Below are 14,682 nucleotides of genomic sequence, written 5' to 3'. Positions count from 1 at the left end.
ATGGACTAATTGTTCAGTCATTTTCTATTGTGCATGTAACAGAATAATTCTTTCAGTCCAACATTTACATTACAACATTTTCCCCTTTTACAAGACAACGTAGAATCATCTCATGCACAAACATGCAGAAGCTACAGAAAGTACAGAGGCTGCAATTACAGGAGCCATCAGCCACAGCCATGTAACCCCCCCACCCTACACAGACACCAAGTACATGGATGAGGACAACACAACCACATTGCAGCATGCCATAAAGCGAGGGGCAGCAGAGAATCTGAAGTCAGACAAGAAGCAGACCTCAAGCATCTTACAGAGGAAAACCTGGGTCTAGAATGGGCTGGAAGCCTCAGTAAAGAGCGAGTACGGAAGACATATCTAGAGGATGAAAAGTGGGGGAGGAAATAGTAATGGCTTTGGGGTATAAAGAAAACATAAGCAAAAGGATTTATGGAAAAGGCGGAGGAAGAGAAGACGAAAGGGAGAGCGACCCAAAAAGTCACAGGCGTGAAATGCCAGGGGAAAAATCAACATGACAGATAGGATGGAGTGAGAAGTGGAATAACAGGCCACGGGAAAAGGAAGGAAAAAGGAGGAAAATATAAAAAAGGAACATGGATTAATAACAGAGGACACTTAAGGCAAACACCATGAAAACTCTTACACATCAAAAGACACGGCGTTACCCTATGAGAACGTAAGACTGAGGTTTAATCTATATCTTACACACACAACACTGATAATATCTGTATCCAGCCAGACCCACCAATTCCAGGGGGGTAAAGCAACCCCCTATGTGCATCCCCCTTGATTGATGCTTTCGGAAAGTATAATCATTTATCCTTTGTACTATGAGGGAACATGTTTGGTTCATATAAATGGTCCATCCAAAATACAAGCTGTTCCCTGTAAAATCACCTCAAAAAGCAGAAAGGCCACTTTGTAAGGGTTTACAACACTAGGTGTAACAGGGCTCGGCTCTGCTATGCCATAAGTTCACAGCTTCCGTGGTAAAGATGCCATAAAAGCTGTGAACTTATTGCATAGCAGAGCTCAGGAGCTGATTGCAGCAGGAACAGCAGCAGGCTTCAACAATTCATTAGATACCTTCTTACATTAAAAAAAACCAAACAAACACAGAAACCTATGTAAATGTCTAGGACTCTAATCCACAGCATTGTTATTCCTCGTCTTCCTAGGTTGAACTTGATTTTCTATTGTACATAACTATGACACTGGCCTGATCCTTTTATTCTGAGGGTGCGGAGCATTTGCGATGCAGAAACGCATATGTTTGTCTGGTCTGAAAGCATTTTTCTTCGTTGCTCGAAGTGTAAGCAGCTGTGAAAATGCTGCTTACACTCCCTGCCATAAGGAAAAAAACGCTTTCAGGCCAGACAAACAAATTGGGACATGTAAAAATAAAAACCCATTATAAGAGATACGTGTCATTGCACCCTCAGGGAGATATCCTGACACCCCAGATTTCTGGCACTTTTTTTTGTTTGGTCTATTTTAGTGCACGTACTCACTAGGTAAAGCAAAATGTGCACAAAGTCACAAGCTGTTGGCCGAATGTCCCTGCACAAGCTTTAAATCATAAATCTATGGGGCTTCCAAATGTATGAGATGGTAAAAAAAAAAAAAAAATTAAAAGTACAGGCGTTCCCCTACTTAAGGACACCCGACTTACAGACGACCCCTAGTTAGACGGACCCCTCTGCCCCCTGTGACCTCTGGTGACCTCTCTGGATGTTACTATAGTCCCAGACTGCAATGATCAGCTGTAAGGTGTCTGTAATGAAGATTTATAGATAATCCTTGGTCCAATTACATCAAAAAATGTTGAAACTCCAATTGTCACTGGGGCATAGAAAAAAAAAATTTGTCTGGAACTACAATTATAAAATATACAATTTCAACTTAAGAAAAAACCTACGGACCCCATCTTGTATGTAACCCCGGGGACTGCCTGTAGTCTGCATCACATATACGAATTAAAACAAGAAAACAAAAACACCCCCCCCCCAAGCTTTTTTCATATTTTAAAAATTCAATACAATGTATCATCGTTGTTATAAGAACGAAAGGAACGTTTAGGTTTCATCTTCTACACAGAACTTTTACAATGTATCCAGGTCCCCTATTATCTGGCTAAAAAAGGTTCAATGAATTCTTTGAATATATTTAAGTTTGTTTTAACTTCCAGATTATATATATATATATGTAAAACAAGTTCCAGCAGTTAAAGTACAGGCCGCTCAGGACAAATGCATTTAAAGGAAACCTACCACTTGAAGTGTCGGGTATAAGAAGGAAATACCGAGCACCAGGTCAGGGTGAGCTCAGGGTGCGCTGGTGCCGGAGCTTATTTTTGTTAGGGTTTTAAACCGCAGTATCGCGGTTTAAAACACTTTTTAAGCTTTATGGCCCTAAGCTGCTTACCATGCGCGCGACCACATAGGAAGTGAAGGGGAGCCGCGCGCATGGTAGCGCGCATGGTGCACCGAGCGCGTACCTCCCTGCGCCGAAGCAGCTTCGGCCATAAAGTTTAAAAAGTGTTTTAAACCGCGATACTGCGGTTTAAAACCCTAACAAAAATAAGCTCCGGCACCAGCGCACCCTGAGCTCACCCTGACCTGGTGCTCGGTAGTTCCTTCTTATACCCGACACTTCAAGTGGTAGATTTCCTTTAAGAGAAATTCTTTGCACATATTGATCTGCCAGCAAACATTTTACATTTGAATACATTGTACAATATTCTATGGTTAGAACTAAAATGACACATCACAAGTGATCAATAACAGATGTTTACCTGTCTTTCCTTCGTTCCCCCATGGGGACAGTGCTGATGGAAATCCGCGGCAAGCTGGCAATGGAATTCTGGGACTGGCTACTTGCAAAGGACGAGGTTTCCAAGTTGAGAGGGGAATGAGGAGGACTGGCGAGGCTGGGACTACTGCACTCCGACTGCGAGAGGGAACCTATCCCAAAAATACAATGTCACCTGTTACATCAAGTTTACATAAATATGTAATATATGTCCAATACCAAATACCACTCTGACAACACTGACCTATTCATCGGGACTAAAGATCTGCACCAAATTCTAAGCATAAATACACATTTATTTGTATTGATTCGGATGCACAACATTGCCCTTTTAGACTTGGGGTACATTCACACACGGTATGCCCGCCATGTGCTGGAGAGGAGGAGGAGGTGACCCCTCCTCCCTCCATAGAGAATAGCGGCACATGGCCGCACACTCGCCTAAAGATAGAGCATGCTCTATCTTTTTGCGGCGTGCCGCCCGGATTGGTGCCATGTGTGGCACCGTATCCCGGCCGCGACGCTATTGCTGTCTATGGGGACGCACATGCGCCGCAAATTTGCAGCCGCATGTACGTCCCCGCAGAGGGCCATGTGAATAAGCCCTTAGTTTGGATACATGTTGACTCATATCACAAATTCTGCAGAAAGAACCGACACGTCTGATGGGGATTCTACACGCTGCAACATGCCTGAACAAGGATACAGTGTGTATATTTCACAAAACTGTGTGTGGAGGTGGGGGGGGGGGGGGGGAGATTTAAAGCAAGTAATTTGTATAGTACAGGTGTATTCATACACATTCCACACTCATACTTTAAAAAATTATTAATGATTGGATAGTTTATGTTATGTAGAATCATTTCATATTTTCTACTTAGATTATGCACCGGGTTTGAAATATAATAATTATAAAAATAGTATATATCCACACATGTATACTGCCGCCATACAAAAAGAAAGAACGCAACATACCCCTGTCTGAACCCATTGGACACCTCAAGTATCTTGGTGTTAAAGGAATTTTTATGCGTTCCGTCCTTGAGGATCCTAAAATGCAAAAGACAAATATACTTCGACTTCAAATGATACTGTAGCGCGCCTCCCTTATACGTACGTTTGTTCCCTTACTGATATATTTACTACAGCATGAGGATGTTAGTGACTTTATTTGGAAAATTAGAATAGCCTGCCGATGGAAAGTGCTGTTAAAATGGTCGATTTCAAAAAATAACTGAACTTATTGACTCAAGTATAAGCCTAGGGTGGGGAAAAAAGAAAAAAATGGGCCACAGCCTTTCTTTGATTAAAGGGGCGCCATGGTCCGTCTGATCCGTGGCCCCTGTTTGTTTACAGGGGCACAGAAGTTCCGTTTGGGGAGCTTCTGCACGGCAGATGTGGCCGGCTCGTCCCCATCTCTTAGCATTGTAGGTGCTGGTATACGGTGACGGATGGGAGTGGCCAGGCCGGCCGGTAGCTGCTGAGCGCAGCTTCTGTGCCCCTGTAAAGAAACAGGACTGTGGTGCGGGACATCGGGTGCAAAGCAGGAGGCAATACAGGCTTAATTTTTTTTAAAAAAGCCCGACCCAGCCCGTCCCTAATTTATTGGTAGTCTTGAATAACCATGAAATGCCCATGTGCCGCCCACCCCCAAGTAATGAAATGCCCCATGCAGCCCGTTCCTAATTTATTGGTAGTACCGGATAACCATGGAATGCCCATGTGCCGCCCACCCCCAAGTAATGAAATGCCCCATGCAGCCCGTCCCTAATTTATTGGTAGTACCGGATAACCATGAAATGTCCATGTGCCGCCCACCCCCAAGCAATGAAATGCCCCATGCAGCCCGTCCCTAATTTATTGGTAGTATAAGATAACCATGAAATGTCCATGTGCCGCCCACCCCCAAGCAATGAAATCCCCCATGCAGCCCGTCCCTAATTTATTGGTAGTACAAGATAACCATGAAATGTCCATGTGCCGCCCACCCCCAAGCAATGAAATGCCCCAGCCCGTCCCTAATTTATTGGTAGTACCGGATAACCATGGAATGCCCATGTGCCGCCCACCCCCAAGTAATGAAATGCCCCATGCAGCCCGTCCCTAATTTATTGGTAGTACCGGATAACCATGGAATGCCCATGTGCCGCCCACCCCCAAGTAATGAAATGCCCCATGCAGCCCATCCCCAATTTATTGGTAGTACCGGATAACCATGAAATGCCCATGTGCCGCCCCCCCCAAGCAATGAAATGCCCCATGCAGCCCGTCCCTAATTTATCGGTAGTACCGGATAACCATGAAATGCCCATGTGCTGCCCACCCCCAAGCAATGAAATGCCCCATGCCGCCACCCCTCATTATATAAAAAAAATAATAAACTTTCATACCTCACCATCCGATGCTCTGCGCTTCTCCTCCTCCTTCTACTCTCCACTCGTAACGGAGCGGGCAGAGCGCATGGACACATCTCTGCCCGCTCTGTCACGAGTGAAGAGGACAAGGATGCATCAGGAAGCAACAACATCCGGAAGCAACAAAAAGTGAGTAAGTTTATTTTTTGACACTCGTGTATAAGCCGAGTTGGATTTTTTCAGCAAATTTTTGGTGCTGAAAATCTCGGCTTGTACACAAGTATATAAGAACTGTATAAGAACAGAGAAAGGGCATCTCTGAAGATAAAGGAAAGACGTGAGTGTCTGACATATGCAGACCATAGGATATCCAAATTATAATGAATCCTAGGAATGCTTACCTAGACGAGCGCTGGAGGGCAGAGAGTTGGAGCCATGCGGCACCCGGGGCCGGGCTGTATCGCAGTATTCACTTGGGTGTTTATGACTGAGGTCCAAGCTAAGCCGACCTTGGTGTTGGGCACTGTAAAGGGTCAGAATACACTTCATTATAATATAATTATTTTCCTTGCAGGGCACATTTATACTTCATAATAGAAGCCCAAATCACCGCGGTGAAGGTACATGACAACCACTGCGATTGAGTGGTAGGAGCTTTGGACAATAGGAGTTTGGATCATTACAATAATAATAATTCATGCAGCCTGGGATACAAATATCAAATACAAATTATATAAATTAGTCTTCCATTCTTACTCTTGTTGTGCTCTCCTAAAACGGAGTGTGTAACAGTAAAACCTGATTCAGGTGTGAACTGAGACCTAGATGTTACATCTGTGACAAGGTTGAATTTCTATTAAAGTTATGCAATCCCTTCAAGCCCCCATTGGTCTCCCCCTTCAGACACCAAACAATTAAACAATAACCAAAAAGTTGTACCTTTGATGCATGTGCTGAGAGCAGCCCTGGCCTGTAGAGGAGGGACAATTATTAGACGGGACACGATGACTCCAAGCTGTGTAGATTGGATTCCTTAAAACTGCGGTAACAGCAGGACATGGAGCCAGGCTCCGAGGTACAGTACCTAGTTAATACGCAATTTTAAGCTATGCATAATGTGTATAAAATAGTAAGAAATAAAACGCATCCACATAATAATATGACAGCAGTGTTAAAATAAAGTGTGTGAGCAAAACATGGTTCATTTAATCAACTCACCTGACATGCCAGATCCATACAAGGTAGAAGCAAAGATATCACTATGGCGGGGAGAACGGGTGGGAGAGAATCGAACCCATTCATGATTTAGCTCAGGAGACAAACGATCCTCTGAACTAGGGGAAAACTTCTAAAAAAAAAAAAAAGACAGGTATGAAATAATCAGAACAAGCAGGTCATCCACATTCCCAGGAAATCGAGTTAAAGGACATTTACCACCAGGATGAAGGATTGTAAATTGTAATTTAATTTAATTTTCCCTTTAAAACCAGGGCATAAGAAGCTTAAAGAAGAGCAGATCCTGCCAGAGGATGCACACACCAGTATGACAGTGTGCTTGGTTTACACACCTTCATCCTGGTGGTAGATTTCCTTTAAAAAAAGGAAACTCACTTGTAGTGAATGGTGGGGAATAGAGACCGGAGCCAATCTGTGTTTTGAAGCCGGAGCAGATAAAGGTCTCGCCCTCTTCACTTCCGGCTCTTCTGCCCTCTGCAAGCAGCTTTCTACCTCTCCACTCCCTCTACAGCCCGTCACAGAACAATCACCCCCATCCTCTCGGCAGCATTTTCCAGCCCCTCTGTTGTGGTGGGTTTTATGGGTAATCTCTTGAGAGCTTGTAGGATGGGTGGAGGGTAAAGGACTAGTAGGTGGTGAACCGGCAGTTACCGTGGAATCGGACGCTGAACTAGATTGGTGTCGGTGTTTAAACTTAATGGAGTCGCTGCGTTTGGGCGGTGTTGGTGGAGTTGGCGGCCTGTCTACTTTTGAAGACTGGGATGAGTGAGACATTGCCGATCCAGGCGTCATAAAAGTTAGTTTTGGAGGCGTCTGAGGCCTCCTGAAAGTCTCTGGATCAAAGATGGACTTTCTCTGCCTTGGTCTTTTAAAGACAGTGAACTCGCTTTGGGAATGTCCGGGGCTCACCATAACCTTTGGCCACGTGCCACTACTCCTCTTGGCAGTAGACGCCTCGACAAGGGCGTCTGTAAGAGCATCATTGTATCCAAGAGGTCTACTTTCCTCTTCCAGCAATTCGTAGCCGCGTCCCATGAAAGCATCTCCACCTATGGAGCCCAAGCTGTGCTCAGAGTGACTGTGGCAGCTCAGCTGAAGTGCTCGCTCCGACCCACTGCAATCGCCCAGATCCTTCTTGTGATCCAGAAGGTCTGGACAAAAGATGTCCGTCTGCGTGGAGCTGTTATTCTTCAGGTTCCTTTTATTCTGCGCTTGAATGTTAGGAGGGAGAATGCGGCAAGAATCCTTAAGGTTTTCAAAGAGGTTTTGTCCGCTCCAGGATGTAGTGGGGGGGAAGACCTGTAAGCAAAGTTATCCAGGTTTATAGAAACTTTACTGACTGGTGTAACAAGACGGACAAGGGCTCAGATCAACACAAAAAAGTCAGCTAACTGGAGGTACAGGTAAAGCCTAACAAGTCATGAGCTTCAATGTATCTTTTCGTTCTACATACAGAATCCGTGGAGAATACATTTTCTAATACAGAAGTAAAACACAAAGGTTGGAGCTGATCTATGCAACGGTTTGCACAACATGCTGAAAACTTGCGAGATCCATTTATCCTAACTATGTGCAAGTTTTCAGCATTTGTAAGAACGTCTCAGTTCTTCAGTGATATCCAATGGAAGAGCAAAACTCGCTGTCTATTACCTTTAACAAAGAGATGCTAATGGTTTCCCGGCAGCTCCTGAGTAAAGCCTCGCATTCTGTAATGGATTTGTTGTCCAAAGTTATGCCATTAATCTGCAATGAGAGACCAGTGGGGATTAGTAACGCCTACTGTACACATTAAAGGGGTCGTCCACTTTCAGCAAATATTTGATATGGTTTGTGTAATGAAAAGTTCTACAATTTTCCAATATACTTTCTGTATCAATTCCTCACGGTTTTCTAGATCTCTACTTGCTATCATTCTATAGAAAGCTTCTATGTTTTCTCCAGTGGATAGAAATCCAGTCCATGGTGATGTGATGGACACTCAGGTGCAGGAGCCGTTAGTTCCACAAAACTCCTATTACTCTCTGTGATACCAACGGTTCGTGCACCCGCCTGTCCATCGCATCACCATGGACAGATTCTATCCACTGGAGTAAACATAGAAAGCTTCCTATAACAGCACAGCAAGCAGAGATCTAGAAAACCGTGTGGAATTGATACAGGAAGTATATTGGAAAATTGTAGAACTTTTCATTGTACAAACAATATCAATTATTTGCTGAAAGTGGACAAGCCCTTTAAATCAGCTTCATCGGTGGATATAACATGTTACTCCCCTGTAACATGCACCCTAACTGCCCGGTCTACAGCCAAGTCAACATCATAGGACTTCTTAATAGCACTGACTGAATACAGTAACCAATACTTTATATGCTACACATAATTAGTATTTAGTAGTCATGTACAATGACCAGAAAAAAAGATACAAACACCCCATTAAAAGTTATAAACATAAAAAAACAGCAGACAGTGTGATAATATCTGGACTGGGAGCTATTACATATCAAATCTACAACAAGGTCCTGGTAGCAAATGATAGACATCACAGCATCAATGAAGTCTTAGCTTCAATGAAGCATCACATTTAATTAAATTCATTTGCCATATGTAAACATTTCTTCTATTGGATGTTATTAAAAATAATGTTCCTGTGTGAAGATAATTTCTCATAAATGTAGCCATGTAGTCCCTTAGAAACGAGATGGCTTCCTTGGATACGACCACCTCACACTCTGGCAGCAGTGGCCAGACATGCGCTATTGAATCCTGCCTGACCTCCTGGATTCAGCGATCATTACCACAGGACGGCTGTGGGACCTGCAGTAACTCCCGGACTTTTTATATACAATAACCTTTTGTTTCTTTGTGCAATCCCTCCAGCATAGGTGGTCGTATCCAAGGACACAGTCTTGTTTCTAAGGGACCCTATGACTACATTTATGAGAAATTTTCTTCACACAGGTAATTTTTTTTAATAACATCTAATTGAAGAAATGTTTCTATACGGCAGATTAATGGAACTGAATGTGTCTGCCCAGACGAGAATAACCCTTTAAATAAACATCAAATTATTAGAACCAGCTATGACTAACCATAATACCAAGCAGAGCTGAGCTCCACAAGTCCAGTACCACACTGCCCCAACACCCCAATGTACGTTTCGCGCCTTGCCGAACCTTTTCCCCTAAGAAGCTTCATTGATGCTGTGATGTCTATCATTTGCTACCAGGACCTTGTTGTAGATTTGATATGTAATAGTCCAGATATTATCACACTGTCTGTTGTTTTTTTTTATGTGTATCTCTTTTATGGTGTATCTGTTTGTATCTTTTTTCTGGTCATTGTACATTAGTAATTATGTGTAGCATATGAAGTTTTGGCTACTTTATTCAGTATTGAGGAGTTTTTGGTTATGTATTAGCCATGCGCTCCTCTATTTAGCCCCTTACTATTTGTATTATACATTTCCTTGTGGTTGATAGTATTTTGGCGATTCATTATATGACTTCATCGGGGGACCTGGTGCAATAACAACATGACCAAGAAACAGATCTTACAAATAAAATCGAATCAATAAATAATGTATATGTTGGACAAAAATTAACCATTTGATCTAAACCTCATAAGTTCTTAAACAGGTCATGGTCAGGACACGGTAAAATATCCATTTTAAGGCAATGGAAACGTTCACTTCATATTCTAACTATTTTTAGCTCTTCACACTTACGGCCACCACTCTGTCACCAACTGAGAGGGATCCCTCTTTGGCAGCAGGACTCCCGGGCATCACAGAGGCCACCAATACTCCCGTCTCCAAAGAGATTCCGCTATCTACAACAAATGGAAAAAAGGCTTTAAGGGCATCTACCACCAGGATGAAGGACTGTATGCAAATGAGCCCGAGGGGCTCCAGGCTCCATTAACACATATGGACACCAGAGCCCCTCAGGCTCATTTGCATACAGTCCTTCATCCTGGTGGTAAATTCCCTTTAAGGATTTTAACAAGGATTTCTAATATTGATGGCTTCAACATCTTCCTGAAACCATAAATGAATTGATGAATTGATTGCTCAGCCATATGTCTGCAAAAACAGTCCAAAGCTGGAAAGTGTAGCCGCTTGCCCCAAACTCTTCAAGGGTCACATCATTGTGTAACCTATAAAGTAACGGTGCCAATTATATTTTTCACTTTCCCAAAGACGTCTATGGGAAGGCACAAGAACAATCATATGGATGTAGCCTAAATCACAGGTAATGAAGGATGGGAATGGGTCTACTGGGTAATGTAATGTATGGCCGGCTAACAGGAAATCTACCATCAAAATAAAGCACGATAAACCAGGAACACTTACTCATAGATCTAGGAACTGTGACTTTGGGAATCCAGGGCCTCCTTCCTTCTAAAATGAACGCCCCCGGAGCCCTCACTGCGGCCACGCCCCCGGAGCCCTCACTGCGGCCACGCCCCCGGAGCCCTCACTGCGGCCACGCCCCCCGAGCCCTCACTGCGGCCACGCCCCCCGAGCCCTCACTGCGGCCACGCCCCCCGAGCCCTCACTGCGGCCACGCCCCCCGAGCCCTCACTGCGGCCACGCCCCCCGAGCCCTCACTGCGGCCACGCCCCCGAGCCCTCACTGCGGCCACGCCCCCGAGCCCTCACTGCGGCCACGCCCCCGAGCCCTCACTGCGGCCACGCCCCCGAGCCCTCACTGCGGCCACGCCCCCGAGCCCTCACTGCGGCCACGCCCCCGAGCCCTCACTGCGGCCACGCCCCCGAGCCCTCACTGCGGCCACGCCCCCGAGCCCTCACTGCGGCCACGCCCCCGAGCCCTCACTGCGGCCACGCCCCCGAGCCCTCACTGCGGCCACGCCCCCAAGCCCTCACTGCGGCCACGCCCCCGAGCCCTCACTGCGGCCACACCCCCCGAGCCCTCACTGCGGCCACGCCCCCCAGAGCCCTCACTGCGGCCACGCCCCCCAGAGCCCTCACTGCGGCCACGCCCCCCAGAGCCCTCACTGCGGCCACGCCCCCCAGAGCCCTCACTGCGGCCATGCCCCCCCGAGCCCTCACTGCGGCCGTTACTGTCTTCTCCAAGCTGCTCTGTGTCCCTTGTCATATCACATATAGGGAGCAGCAGGGGAACCACATTACACTATAGAGGGGCAGGGGGGCACAGCACAGGCAGGAGGACAACAGGCTAAAAATACTCCTCAAAAATGGTGAGAGGAGTATTATTACCCTTCTGGAAACAAGTTAGTGCAACCTCTGATTCCCACAGTCCCGATGCCTGGATCTATAAGTAAGTGTCCCTGGTTTATCCGGCTTTATCTCGATGGTAATTTCCTTTAAGGAGAGTAGCAGCTTTAAGGAGCCCGTACCTTTCTGATTACCCAGATTAATATTCACTGGTGTAACAATTCGACTTCCAAGAGACCTTCTTCTGCGTATCACCATGTTGATGACGTCCCCTCCGCTGAGGACAGCTTTTATTAACTGCTTTCGGTCCTTGTTGGTAAGATCCACATCATTTATCTTTAAGAGACAATCATTCACCCTGAAACAGTAGGGGGGGGGGTCAGTATTTACAAAATGTGAGTAACTAAAAAACTCGTCTAAATGTCCACTAGTTATTTTTTGTCTTCCTTTGAAACTAAATATTGGCACAAAATAAATGGGTTATTCCCACGATACATAAAATTCTTAAATACATTCAGGATAACAAAATATCACAATCTCCAATTAACTGTTATTAACAAGAATACAACATTTTACAGATACAAGTCCAACCTGTCCATCAGTCCTGGTGTTTACAATTTGGTTGTCCCTGGATCTGACCGTAACCTCCTGACTATGGTCGGGCAGATTCTTCTAGCTTCTCTTGTATTGCAGGAGAAGGAGGCAGAGAGCCCTACAGACACGGGGACTCCCTGGTACAGCAGATCTACAAGCAAGATAAGCCGTGGATCTGAGGGGAGGGGGCATAGCAGTGCTGACTGCTTTATTGATTAGGGAATGCAACAGAGCTGTGTGTGTCATTGTCTCTTATATCCATCTCATGATTCTCATTTGTCTCATCTCTCTTTTCTATGTGTCTCAACTAGTAGACTGTTCAGAAACTAGATAAAAGTGCAGCTAAACCCTGTATCCTGATAATTAAGCACATTGTCAGCACAAAGCATCTTATAGCACAGAGGAATTATGAAGTGTCTGTTTAGGGAGTCCTCGCCCACACTCTGGAATTACATCAGGTATGGGGTTAAAAATTATCTTAAATTGTATAATAAACCAATAGGATGAGGACTAGGATTAAAATTTGAGAACTTTCTTTCATGGGCAAACCACTTTAAGCTAAACCTTCTCCATTTAACACCCATCTCTTGTTAAGTTAGACAAAGTAAACATGGATAATAGCAGATCAAACCACACCCACTGGGGCCCAATCACAGCGGCCTTTCTATGAAAACGCCTGCCATCGGGAACGAGCCACCGGTGTTTAATGCAAAACACCGATGCAGGGGTTTCCATAGAACTGATGCGATCAGGCCGTGGCCCGCCCCGGTGGGTGCGGTTTGGTCTACGTTTGCAAACGCAGCTAAAACGTCCCGTGTGACAGCGCCCTAGCTCTGTTTTTTCCCCCCATTGACTCAAGTACAAACTCTGTACTCACCTTTCCACCCCCCTCCCGGAGGTCCTCTTCTGTCTTCGGCTCCCCGCGCGGAGTGGGTGGGGAGCCGAAGACAGAAAAGGACCTGCGGGGGGCATCGGAAAGGTGGGTACAGAGTTTTTGTTCTTTTTTTTGCTTCTGGCTATATACAGTGTGGTGGTGGTGGGGGCAATGGCTATATACTAGGGGCAGGGGCAGGCTATGTACTGGGGGCCATGTGACCAATGCATTTCCCACCCTTGGCTTATACTCGAGTCAATAGGTTTTACCAGGTTTTTTGTGTTAAAATTAGGGGCTTCGGCTTATACTCGGGTTGACTTATACTCGAGTCCATACGGTAAACAAATACGGGGCAAAGTTTTCCAAACTAATGTCCAGAATGAATCAAATACCTCAGCCGACCATCAGCAACACTTCCTTTGTCAACTTTCGTTACAAAAAGGCCGCTATCCCCTGGGAAAAATGATTCGCTGACCCCATCAGCCACATCGAATCCTAGGGCTTTAAGGTCCATATCTTCCTACAAGACACGAGAACGAGTGACATCAGCAAATAACACATTACCCCAATACATGTTCTACGCGTTTTCTAAAAATCAGGAGGGTGTGTTCTCGCTTTATGATACACATCTGAACTTAAAAACCTGAATTCCGCCCCCTGATTCCGATGTTGGTCTTGCTAATGAGAACTTAGAGGTTGTCCGTGCACATTTGGCCATACTCTCTGAAATTTATTTAATGTTTTTGGAGGCCGATCCGACTCTACCCCAAAAAGAAGACATGACATGTATTTACAAAATAAGATAGAGCACCCCTCACATTTATTATCTCATGGAGGGCTACGGGATCAATGTGGGGTCCACTTACCCTTTCCCGCTCAAATTCCACCACTTCCGTCTCCCACTCCAAGGAGTCGGTGTCAATAGCAGAGTCGTGGGAACTATGGGCCATGAGCTGCCGGAAACGCGCTTCCTTCTCTATCTGGTTGTCCATCTTTTCTCTGAAGTGCGAGAGACAATTGTGACTACAGGAAATGCAAGTAATAACATTTACTGAGTGACCCACTACAGACCGTCCATTCTCCTGTACAACCAAGACAACCCCATTCTATTACTATGAGGCCAATGTTACTGGGCTGCTGTAGTAATATTATAGCCAGCCACTCCATTAAAGGGATTCATTCGTCACAAAACGGAGCTTAATTAGTTTGATTTTATGATCCACAAAATTTTATGACCTCTCTAAAGTAGGCGGAGTTATCTCCAAGATGCCGCCACTGGAAACTACAAGTCCCATGATCTCTTAGTTCTCAGTAACTCCTCCCACCTCTTAGGCTCTGCCCCCAGTGATGATGTAACAGACTGTCCTGCTCTGTTACCATAGTAATGATGTGTAACTGCCATCACCACACCCCCCCCATACTGGATGCGCTGCAACCAACCGACTGCAACCGACTGGTAGCTGCGCGCCCTCGTCCGAGTCCCCCGTCTACTGCGCATGCGCAGTAGTTCTGGCCCCTGAGCCGCAGCCGCGCAGTCGAAGGCCTGCGAGCTGCGCGCCGAAGATTAGCTGGTAGGCGGAGTAACGCGGCTACTGGGGC

The 14,682-nt window shown here is 45.5% G+C and overlaps 1 protein-coding gene across 8 annotated transcripts in view; it reads right to left on the bottom strand.

Annotated features, from left to right (window-relative positions):
* DLG5 (discs large MAGUK scaffold protein 5) overlaps positions 1-14,682 on the bottom strand; it is a 76,762-nt gene that overhangs the window by 17,851 nt on the left and 44,229 nt on the right. For 3 of the 8 annotated variants that reach the window (XM_072129955.1, XM_072129956.1, XM_072129962.1), the window contains exons 11-22: positions 13,950-14,082; positions 13,476-13,603; positions 11,798-11,973; positions 10,144-10,247; positions 8,070-8,162; positions 6,795-7,718; positions 6,402-6,531; positions 6,123-6,267; positions 5,585-5,706; positions 3,805-3,879; positions 2,813-2,981; positions 298-411 (exon numbers count right to left, since the gene is read on the bottom strand). In XM_072129955.1, the coding sequence (XP_071986056.1) occupies positions 298-411; positions 2,813-2,981; positions 3,805-3,879; positions 5,585-5,706; positions 6,123-6,267; positions 6,402-6,531; positions 6,795-7,718; positions 8,070-8,162; positions 10,144-10,247; positions 11,798-11,973; positions 13,476-13,603; positions 13,950-14,082 (2,313 nt within the window). The remainder of the gene's footprint in view (positions 1-297; positions 412-2,812; positions 2,982-3,804; positions 3,880-5,584; positions 5,707-6,122; positions 6,268-6,401; positions 6,532-6,794; positions 7,719-8,069; positions 8,163-10,143; positions 10,248-11,797; positions 11,974-13,475; positions 13,604-13,949; positions 14,083-14,682) is intronic. The other 5 variants (XM_072129959.1, XM_072129961.1, XM_072129957.1 and 2 more) reach the window with 4 other exon arrangements.

Source organism: Engystomops pustulosus, chromosome 11, assembly GCF_040894005.1.
Source record: "Engystomops pustulosus chromosome 11, aEngPut4.maternal, whole genome shotgun sequence".
Lineage (NCBI taxonomy): Eukaryota > Metazoa > Chordata > Amphibia > Anura > Leptodactylidae > Engystomops > Engystomops pustulosus.
The sequence above is the reverse complement of the archived record's forward strand: the minus strand, read 5'-3'. Positions and strand labels throughout refer to the sequence as shown.